The sequence below is a fragment of the Aristolochia californica genome, unplaced genomic scaffold, assembly GCF_029961685.1.
Source record: "Aristolochia californica isolate CCGP_79_NKW_82.1479 unplaced genomic scaffold, dmAriCali1.0.hap1 SCAF_16, whole genome shotgun sequence".
Taxonomy (NCBI): domain Eukaryota; kingdom Viridiplantae; phylum Streptophyta; class Magnoliopsida; order Piperales; family Aristolochiaceae; genus Aristolochia; species Aristolochia californica.
The window spans coordinates 12,133,698-12,144,531 of NW_027181837.1; the positions used below are offsets into that span (position 1 = coordinate 12,133,698).

General features: G+C 45.6%; 1 protein-coding gene across 1 annotated transcript; it reads right to left on the reverse strand.

Moving 5' to 3' along the window:
- LOC137952601 (cytochrome P450 CYP82D47-like) lies at positions 1-1,670 on the reverse strand. The gene is made up of 2 exons (XM_068799676.1): positions 732-1,670; positions 1-624 (listed from the first exon to the last, which is right to left on the reverse strand). The coding sequence occupies exons 1-2, from the start codon at positions 1,668-1,670 to the stop codon at positions 1-3; spliced, it is 1,563 nt and encodes a 520-aa protein (XP_068655777.1).
- Positions 1,671-10,834: the final 9,164 nt, after the last annotated feature.

Sequence of the window (10,834 nt, forward strand, 5' to 3'; positions counted from 1 at the left end):
TCAAAGATAGAGATTTGAAGGTAGTCGTGGGGCGACCAGGACTTCAACAGGAGTTGCTTTCGGCAGTGAAAGGCCCAAATCCTCAGTCAAATCCACCGGCGCTCCGTCGCGGGTCTCCATATGGAACCCATGCAAGAATCGAGCGAGGGTCAGGTGAATCACTTCGAGTGCGAACGATGCCCCTGGGCACATCCGACGACCAGACCCAAAAGGAATGAACTCGAAATGCTTGCCCTTCATGTCCACGTGTTTGTGGGTGGTGATGAACCTCTCCGGTCGAAACTCGTCGGGCTCCGGCCAGTGACGAGGGTCTCTTTGTATTTTCCACAGATTGGTCAGTATGCGAGTGCCGGCCGGGACGTGGTATCCACCGATGATGCAGTCCTCTATGGCTTGATGGGGGACTGACAGTGGGACTGATGGGTACAACCGTAAGATCTCTTTGACAATGGCTTGGAGGTAGGGCAGGTTCTTAATGTCTGAACCGTCCACGTTTCGGTCTTTGCCGACTATGCTGTCCAACTCCTCTTGGGCTTTCTTCAACACATGGCGGTTGTTCATTAACAGGGAAAGCGCCCATGTCAGGGTTATGAAAGTTGTATCACTACCTGCGAGGATGAGAGCCTGCATGCCAGTATGTTTATAATAAGCAAACAGAGTTGAACAAGATAGATGTGTTGTGTGATTCAAGCAGTGTTAATTAGTTCAAAACAGAGATACATGTAACTTACCCAGGAAGTCGTTTTCATCATAATCTCTGGATCGTAATCGGGGATCTGGGTTGTCTCGATAACAGATAGCAGCACGTCTATGAAGTCTGGATTTGCTGGCTTCTCTCCGGAGAGTCTACTCTGCCGATGCTCCTCCAACCAGACGGAAATAATGGAGTCCAACTCCTTAATGTTTTTCTTCATAGCAGCAACATGTCCACCTATATCCAGCCTTTCCAGGGAAGGGACGGCATCGGAAAGTACAAAGATCCCACCAAGGTAAAAGAGCCCGCTGATCGCTTCGTGGAATTTCTGAACATCCTTTCCGTCTTCAACAACATCCGACCCGAAATATCTCTTCCCGCAAATTGCTCTAGCAAGGTTGTTCAGTGTCAGGTCCTTGAAATACTGCTTCATCTCGACAGCAACTAGAGCTTTACCGTTTTTGAGCCAGAGCTTATGCAATTCCTTAATGCAGAAGTCGATCTCTGTGGAACGGACGTGCTTGAGGAGATCCACCTGCTGAGCTGAGAGAAGATTGGAGACGACGACCTTGCGGACCTCTCGCCAGTATGGTCCGTAAGGAGATAAGCCGAACATGGCGTAGTCGGAGCCTAGGTGCTTCCCGGCGGTGGATCTCGGTCTCGAAGCAAGAATTTTGTCGTGGGTGGTAAAGCATTCGCGCGCGAACTCGGCGCTGCTCACTACCAAAGTGCGATGCACGCCGACCCATAACACGAATGCCGCCCCATACTTGTCGGCGAGTGCTCCGAGTGTTCGCATGAGGGGTTGCTTCCCGCCCAGCGCAAGCAGGTGTCCAATGATCGGCCACCGCCCGGCCGCTTCCGGCAACTCCAGCGCTCCGTTCTTCCCTCGGTTTCTTCGTTTCGAAACCAGTAACACGTTCACTAAAACTAGGGCGATAATCCCCAAGCCTACCTGCAAGAGAAGCGAAGCCATTCTCAATCACCTCTCTGAATGCCCTTCGTTTATCACTGAAGTGGCAATAGGAATTCGAATTTATATGTTACAGGCCAGACAAGACTCTTGAATTCGGTTCAGTCAAAGTGTAGAATGACTGAGGAGACATGGGCTGTTGTCACATAGATATGGGTGGGTTGTTGTGGACTCAATAGCACACCGAGTCACACAACGAAGAAGACAACAACAACTCACTCAATAGGATTTAATTCTTATATTTCTTTGAGTAGGATTTATTTCTTATATTGTTTTAAAATAAGAGTTATTTCTAATTACTTTATATGTAAAGGCATTATGGGGAATTATTGTAACCCTAACCCTAAAACTCCTTGACATGACCTATTTAAGGGAAAGGTATGAATGAAATAGGGAAGCTTTGAGATTTTAGAATAACCTAGTCTAAATAGGTTGAGATCACCTCTTGATCTCGAGTTTAGGGTTTACTCCAAAAATCCAACCTATCCTTCACCCTCCATTGCCATCCATCTTCACCCAAATTCATCCCTCATCATCCATACTAAGAAAAGGAGCTTCCTACCCCTTTTCCCAGCCCAAAGAGAGGATCTTCTCTCATCACCAGCGTCAACAAGAAGTTGGGTTCCATTCCCTCTTGACGAGCAGCAACTGAGGAATAATTCTGGTTCTTTCATGTGAGGGGTTATAACAACTCTTCTTGCTGGCAATTCATCACGGAAATAGAACAAGGACAGCCATCAACGTGAGCCAAGGCTGCCCCATCAAGCTAGGTCTTCAAGTCCTAGAATGAGCTGCATCAAATCAGGGTTGAAACTCAGATTAACGTGAGCAAAACAGGTATTTCTCCATTCTTTCTCCACCTGAATTACTTCCATTCTAGCTATAACTTTAGCACTAGAATGAGATCATAAAAAGGGAGACTGATCACTGGTGGAAGAGTACCCAAAGAAGGGACCTTTAACCCTCCTTACCGAATCCAGCAACTCAATACCAGTGCTGGATTCACAACTCCCACGCTGTGTTACTCGATCCATGACCTGGGACCGTAACAACTTGGTATCAAAGCAGCGTAACATGGGGGATAATATCAACAATGAAGAAATCCAAATCAGGATACAAAAGATAGAAGATAGCCTTGGAACAGTATAACCAGTGTTGGGAAAGGTTTATGGTTTGGAAGAAGAGATGAGCCGAATCATTAGCATGCTACAGGAGTTGAGGACAGAGAGACATCAGAGTCCAGAGGTGAGAGAGGTTGCTCAACCATATCACAGAAGAGGGGAGCAGTGGCCTGGGTGCACTGTTGTCCAAGCACCTCAGCATGGAGGCACAATCCCAAGGTATACCAAGTTAGAGTTTCCCTCTTTCAATGGTTCTGTGGATCCCGTAATTTGGTTGCATAGATGTGAATTTTTTTTTTTTTTGAACCAAGGGACTACTGAATGGGATAAGGTGCAACTAGCCTCTTTCCATATGACAGATGAAGCCATGTTATGGGTGACTCAAGTAGAGAAAGAGAGATTGGGAATGACTTGGGGAGAATTTAAAAATCTATGCACAGTTAGATTTGGGCCTCTCGCCAACAGCAACCCCCTGGGAGAGTTAGTCCTATTGAGACAAACGGATTCGGTGGAACAATATCAAAAACTATTTCAGGAAAAGTTGGCTCATGCTGGGGGGAGGGTATTGGTTGACCAGCAGGTCTCCTTATTCACAGCAGGTCTCAATGAGTATTTACGGCTAGAGGTAGAACTCCTTATGCCCATGAATCTAGCTCATGCCATGAATATGGCCCGAGCAATGGAACAACTACAACAGCTGCAGCAACGTAAGCCAGGTTCGTCGAGTGAGAGGAACACTTCCTCCACGTGGCAAGGGCGCCGCTATAATTCATCTCAGGGAGCATCTATAGCAGCACCATCCAGACACACTCCGACTACGACTCGGGTAGCCGATCCCCGCCCCGGTAATTCCCTACCGAGCTTTATAAAAAAATTGACGAGTGCGGAGATGGCAGAAAGGCTGTCCAAAAATCTCTGTTATAACTGCGATGGGCAGTATCAGGTCGGATACCAATGTAAACGATTGTTTTGGCTCGAGGTGGAGGATTCAGAGGATCTAGAGGAACCAGAGGATATTATCGAGGAGGAACCACCAGAGATATCCTTGCATGCTATTACTGGGCAGAAATCGCCTACTACAATGTAAGTCCGAGCTCATGTCATCGACTGAGAACTAGTGAGACTAATCGACTCGGGGAGTACACACAATTTTCTGAGTTTGACAGCCGCACAACATCTACAACTCCAGATACACACTCATCCGACAGCCACCGTCTCAATGGCCAATGGCGAGAAGGTCCCTAGCTATGGGATTAGTAAGGCGGTAACTTTTTCCATTGGATTTACTTCATTTAATACGGAATTTTTTGTTATTCCCCTGGCGGGATTTGATATGGTTTTAGGCATTAAATGGTTACAAACGTTGGGGCCCATTCTGTGGGACTTTTCGGTTGTAACCATGAGCTTTGATTTGGCCGAGAGTCAGGTGCTCTTACAGGGCTGTCAGGTGGACAGGGCCCACTGCATACACACTTTGCAGACACAGGATCAACATGACAGTACTAGTGATGGTCTGGTTGAGGAGTTCTCTGACATCTTCCAAGAGCCTCCGGGGTTGCCTCCCATGAGGTACTGTGACCACAGGATCTGTCTGAAACCAGGTTCTGAGGTAGTGGTCGTGCGACCATACCATTACCCACACCTTCAGAAGGACGAGATAGAGCGTCAGTGCCATGAGATGTTGAAACAGGGTCTTATTCGTCCGAGCTGTTCCCCGTTCTCTTCACCCGTCTTACTTGTGAAGAAACATGATGGGACATGGAGGTTCTACGTGGATTATTGGGAGTTGAACGTGCAGACAGTAAAAGACAAGTTCCCGATTCCAGTAGTGGATGAGCTTCTGGATGAGTTACATGGGTCGTGGTTATTCACTAAACTCGACCTCCGTTCGGGATACCATCAGGTCCGGATGCACCCCTCTGATATCGAGAAGACGACATTCCACACACACCATGGCCACTTTGAGTTCGTCGTCATGTCGTTCGGGTTATCCAATGCACCCTCCACTTTTCAAGCTTTGATGAACAAGGTATTTACCCCCTATCTTCAAAAATTTGTTCTTGTATTTTTCGATGATATTTTGATATATAGCAAGTCTGTTGAGAAGCACTTGGCACACTTGAGGATTGTTTTCGACTTGTTAAGAGCACATCAGCTCTATTTGAAACATTCCAAGTGTCTTTTGCGGCTTCACATGTGGGGTATCTGGGACACATTATCTCACATGAGGGGGTTACGGTGGATCCCAAGAAGATCCGAGCTATTCACGAGTGGCCGCAACCACAGTCGTGTTCTGCATTACGGGGTTTTCTGGGTCTTGCGGGCTACTACAGCAAATTTATTCAGAACTATGGGCCAGTGGCAGCACCATTGACGAGTTTACTCAAGAAAAATTCCTTTATTTGGAATGAGGGGGCCACCACGTTGTTTGTGGCACTCAAATCTGCCCTCGCATCTGCGCCAGTATTACAACTTCCCAACTTCGACGAATTGTTCGTGGTAGAGTGCGACGCTTCGGGCCTGGGCATGGGGGCCGTTTTACAGCAGCTGGGCCATCCTATTGGGTATTTTAGCAGACAGTTGGCAGTCCGCCATCACAAGCTGGCAGCCTATGAGCACGAATTGTTTGGGTTGGCCAAAGCGGTCCAACATTGGAGGCCTTATCTCTGGGGCTGGGCTTTTCTCATACGCACGAATCACTACAACCTTAAATTCCTACTAGAACAGCGTTTGACGACGTCGCCACAGCAGCATTGGATCAGTAAGTTGTTGGGGTTTGATTTCTCAGTGGAGTATCGTGCGGGGAGATTAAATAAGGCGACAGATGCCTTGTCACAGTGTTTTGAAGATCAACAGTCGATCTATTCTATCAGCCAACTGAGATTTCTCATTATGGACTTGGTGCGAGAAGCACATGCCACTAACCCTGCACTGCAGGAACTGCATCAGCAGATCTCAGAAGGGATAATGAATGTGAAGTGATTTATCCAGGATTCACTTATTTATTACATGCAGCGGATTTTCCTTCCACCTGAGTCCGAGTTGATTCCAGCTATTCTCTCGGCCTACCATGACAGTACACACGAGGGGATCCAGAAGACCTTGCACAGAATTCGAGCTAATTTTTACTGGCAAGCCATGAAACCCTCTATTGCGACTTATGTGGGCGATTGTCAGGTATGCCAGCGCAACAAAGCCGAGCACTTGAGTCCAGCCGGTCTTCTCCAGCCTCTAGCCCTTCCTACCCAGGTTTGGGCCGACATTTGAATGGATTTTGTGGAAGGCCTACCCCTGTCAGCCGGCAAATCCATACTTTTCGTAGTGGTTGATAGATTCTCGAAGTACGGGAATTTTATATCGATGGGTCATCCGTATACAGCAACATGGGTTGCTCAGACTTTCCTGGAGCAGATAGTCCGCTTACATGGCATTCCAGAATCCATTGTGAGTGACAGAGACGTAGTTTTCACGAGCACCTTTTGGCGGGAACTGTTTCGCTTGAGTGGGACAAAATTGAAGTTCTCCTCCGCCTATCATCCACATACAGACGGGCAGACTGAGGTGGTGAACCGCACCATCAAGATGTATCTACGGTGCTTGGTGGGGGATCGTCCGCGGCAATGGGTTCAATGACTTTCGTGGGCCGAATACTATTACAACACTTCGTTCCACTCTGCACTGCAATCCACTCGTTTTTGGGTTATATATGGTCGGGATCCACCTCGCCTCCTCTTGTACAACCCAGGGTCCACCCGCGTGGACACGATTGATCAGGCACTCATAGACAGGGATCTACCGCTACAGAATATCACAAAATGGCTATGACGCGCCCAAGCTCGGATGAAGGATGTATACGATAAAGGCCACCGTGAGGTTGGAAAGTATGTGTGGCTACGGCTCCAGCCCTACAGTCAGCAGTCTCTTGCGGGACCTCCACGTCATAAGCTCTCACCCAGATTTTTTGGGTCGTTTCCCATTCTTCAACGCGTGGGACCAGTCGCCTTTCAACTAAAATTACCGGACACAACCAGACTTCAAGATGTGTTTCATGTCTCTCTTTTGAAGCCGCATTCTGGAGCACAACCTACATCCACTCCATTCCTACCACCGGTTGATCATGGCGAGGTTATTCTTAACCCAGCTGCGGTGTTACGCGCACGGCTGACCAATGACCATTGGGAGATTCTCGCCCAGTGGATAGACACTGACCTTGACTCTGCAACATGGGAACGTGTGGACATCTTCAAACAAGTCTACCCAGCTTTTGAGCTTGAGGACAAGCTCTTTCTCCATGGGAGACAGATGTTGTGGACTCAATAGCACACCGAGTCACACAACGAAGAAGACAACAGCAACTCACTCAATAGGATTTAATTCTTATATTTCTTTGAGTAGGATTTATTTCTTATATAGTTTTGAGTAGGAATTATTTCTAATTACTTTATATGTAAGGGCATTATGGGGAATTATTGTAACCCTAACCCTAAAACTCCTTGGCGTGACCTATTTAAGGGAAAGGTATGAATGAAATAGGAAAACTTTGAGATTTTAGAATAACCTAGTCTAAACAGGTTGAGATCACCTCTTGATCTCGAGTTTAGGGTTTACTCCAAAAATCCAACCTATCCTTCACCCTCCATTGCCATCCATCTTCACCCAAATTCATCCCTCATCATCCATACTACGAAAAGGAGCTTCCTGCACCTTTTCCCAGCCCAAAGAGAGGATCTTCTCTCATCACCAGCGTCAACAAGAAGTTGGATTCCATTCCCTTTTGACGAGCAGCAAAAGAGGAATATTTCTGGTTCTTTCATGTGAAGGGTTATAGCAACTCTTCTTGCTGGGAATTCATCATGAAAATAGAGCAAGGACAGCCATCAACGTGAGCCAAGGCTGCCCCATCAAGCTAGGTCTTCAAGTCCTAGAACGAGCTGCATCAAATCAGGGTTGAAACCCTAATTAACATGAGCAAAACAGGTATTTCTCCATTCTTTCTCCACCTGAATTACTTCCATTCTAGCTATAACTTTAGCACTAGAATGAGATCATAAAAAGGGAGACTGATCACTGGTGGAAGAGTACCCAAATAAGGGACCTTTAACCCTCCTTACCGAATCCAGCAACTCAGTACCAGTGTTGGATTCACAACTCCCACACCGTGTTACTCGATCCATGACCCAGGACCGTAACATGGGTCGACCGAACAAAAAGGGTATTTCTTTCTTTGGCGTGTGCTACCCTCGAGCAAAAATTAAAATGTGTCTCTCTCGATTTTAATTTTTTTTGGAGACTCAATGTTGTTGTAACTAAGAGCACTCTCGGGACTTGACGCCGCTGCGAGAAACAGAGAAGTTTGGGATTCAACCGATACAGAGAAGACGACACTGTTGCCGCAACCGAGAAAAATGTTTCTCCTCACCGTCGCGTGAAGTCGTGACGCTGCTGCCGCAACAGAGAAAATATCTGTTGCACGTCGCGTGAGGCTACTTCGACGTTGTTGGTTTCTCTTCAGTTGGGCGTCTCCAACCTCAGTGTAGAGGGAGAGAGCAGAGAAGAGAAAGGGCAGTGTATCCTCAGTGTAGAGGGAGAGAGCAGAGAAGAGAATGGGCGGTGTATCCTCAGTGTAGAGGGAGAGTGTAGTGAAGAGAAAGAAGAAATGCCTTGGTAGAGGCTCTGTCTGGTTTGCTTCTCGCTTGAGGTGTTTGCGCTTCGGCAAGTCTCGGGAATCTCCATACAGGTTTCTCTGTCATCTTTAAAAATCTATATTTATGTTATCTACAGTGCTAGATTGATTTATGGGTTTGTAAGTTCAGAATGTTGTAAACACGGTGAACATATTTTCTCTATGATGAAATATTAATAGTAGCTGTGGACGTAGCCAGATTTGGGCAAACCACTTTAAAATTGGTGTCTTGTTATTTGTGTTTCCAATTAATCTAGTAGTTATTTTCTTAACAACTGGTATCAGAGAAGGGATGTATAGAAAGTTAGTAACGATCCAAAAGGTAACCAGATTTGAGTGGGAGCACTGGCCGCAGATGAAGGGAAAGTAAAAATTGAAAAGTTCAATGGGGCGGACTTTGGTTTCAGGAAAATGCAGATAGAGGATGATCTATATCAGAAAAATTTATACCTACCACTTGAAGGAGTGAAGCCAGACAGTATGAAGGAAGAAGAGTGGAAACTCCTCGATAGAAAAACCCTTGAAGTTATCCGATTATCGTTATCCCGCAATGTTGCTTTCAACATAGCAAAGGAGAAGACCATAATTGGTCTCATGAAGGCTCTCGCCAATATGTACGAGAAGCCGTCAACCTCAAATAAAGTGCATCTGATGAGGCGATTGTTCAATTTGCGAATGACGGAAGGAGCATCAGTAGCTTAACATATCAATGAACTCAATAAAATTACAACTCAATTGAGTTCAATTGAAATTGAATTCGACGAAGAAGTACATGCATTGATACTTTTATCTTCCCTACCAGAAAGTTGGAATGCTACCGTTATAGCAGTGAGTAGCGCGTTAGGAGTCAATAAGTTAAAATTCAATTATGTTTGTGATCTAAAAGCATCGGGTGAAAGGTTGACTTCTTCAGCATTGTCCACATGGGCAAGAGGAAGAACTAGAGGAAATAGACCTGGCAGGTCAATCCATCGTGGCAAATCTCATAATCGAGGTCTCAATCCAGAAATCCAAACAATTCTCAGAACACAAAGATCGTCAAGTGCTAGAATTGTGGGAAGACCGGACACTACAAAAATCAGTGCAACAGTGCATCGAAGGATCAGGAGGTTCAAGAAGAAGCTAATGTTGTTTCCACTTCAAGGAATAATGATGCATTGATATGTTCTTTGGAGAGCAAGGAGGAGTCTTGGGTGTTAGACTCTGGAGCATCGTTCCACGCTACCTTGCAGAAAGAACTCTTTGAGAAATATGTGTCCAAAAACCTTGGTAAGGTATATCTCGATGATGAGCAACCTTGTGATATTGGCAAAGGTGTAGTGAAGATTAAGTTGAATGGATCTGTATGGGAGCTGAAAAATGTCAGGCATATTCCCGACCTAAGAAAGAACTTAATCTCAGTAGGGTAGTTAGCCAGTGAAGGCTACACCATGACCTTCCATGGTGACGATTGGAAGATTTCGAAGGGTGCATTGGTGGTAGCGTGAGAAAAGAAGAGTGGTATACTCTACATGACAACAAAGGCATGTTGTACAATTGTCGTTGCAACAAGCAACCAAAGTTCAAACTTGTGGTACCAGAGACTTGGCCACATGAGTGAGAAAGGAATGAAGATTATGCATTCCATGGGAAAACTATCTGGTCAACAGCCAGTAGAAATTGATATGTGCAAGGATTGCATATTTGCAAAGGAGAAGAGAGTTAGCTTTCAAACACATGGCAGAACTCCGAAGAAGGAAAGGCTAGAGCTCATTCATTCTGATGTTAGGGGGCCAATAACTGTTTCATCCATTGGTGGAAAACACTACTTCGTGACATTCATCGATAATCATTCTAAGAAGGTATGTGTTTACTTTCTAAGTTACAAATCTAAAGTGTGTGATACTTTCAGAAGATGGAAAGCCATGGTTGAAAATGGGACAGGTCTTAAGATAAAAAAAACTTAGGACTGATAATGGTGATGAATATGAAGACACTAGGTTCAAAAAGTTTTGTTATGATCATGGGATCCGAATGGAGAGAACCGTACCAGGTATGCCTCAACACAATGGTGTAGCTGAGTGTATGAACAGAACTTTGATTGAGATAGCCAGAAGTATGCGTATGCAGTCATGCCTACCAAAGAAATTCTGGGCAGAAGCAGTCAACACAGCAACTCATTTGATCAATCGAGGTCCATCAGTTCCACTGGAGTACAGAATACCAGAAGTGATATGGATTGGAAAGGAAGTAAGACTCTCACACCTTAAAGTTTCCATTTGTATGGCGTATGTGCATATTAGTGATCAAGGCAGGAATAAGCTTGATCCCAAATCCAAGAAATGTACCCTCCTCCGTTATAGCGAGGATGAGTTTGGATACCG

Coding starts and splice junctions, on each gene's coding strand:
- LOC137952601 (XM_068799676.1), bottom strand. CDS start 1,670: ATGGCTTCGCTTCTCTTGCAGGTAGGCTTGGGGATTATCGCCCTAGTT. Junction 625..731: donor TGATGAAAACGACTTCCTGG/GTAAGTTACATG, acceptor ACTGGCATGCAG/GCTCTCATCCTCGCAGGTAG.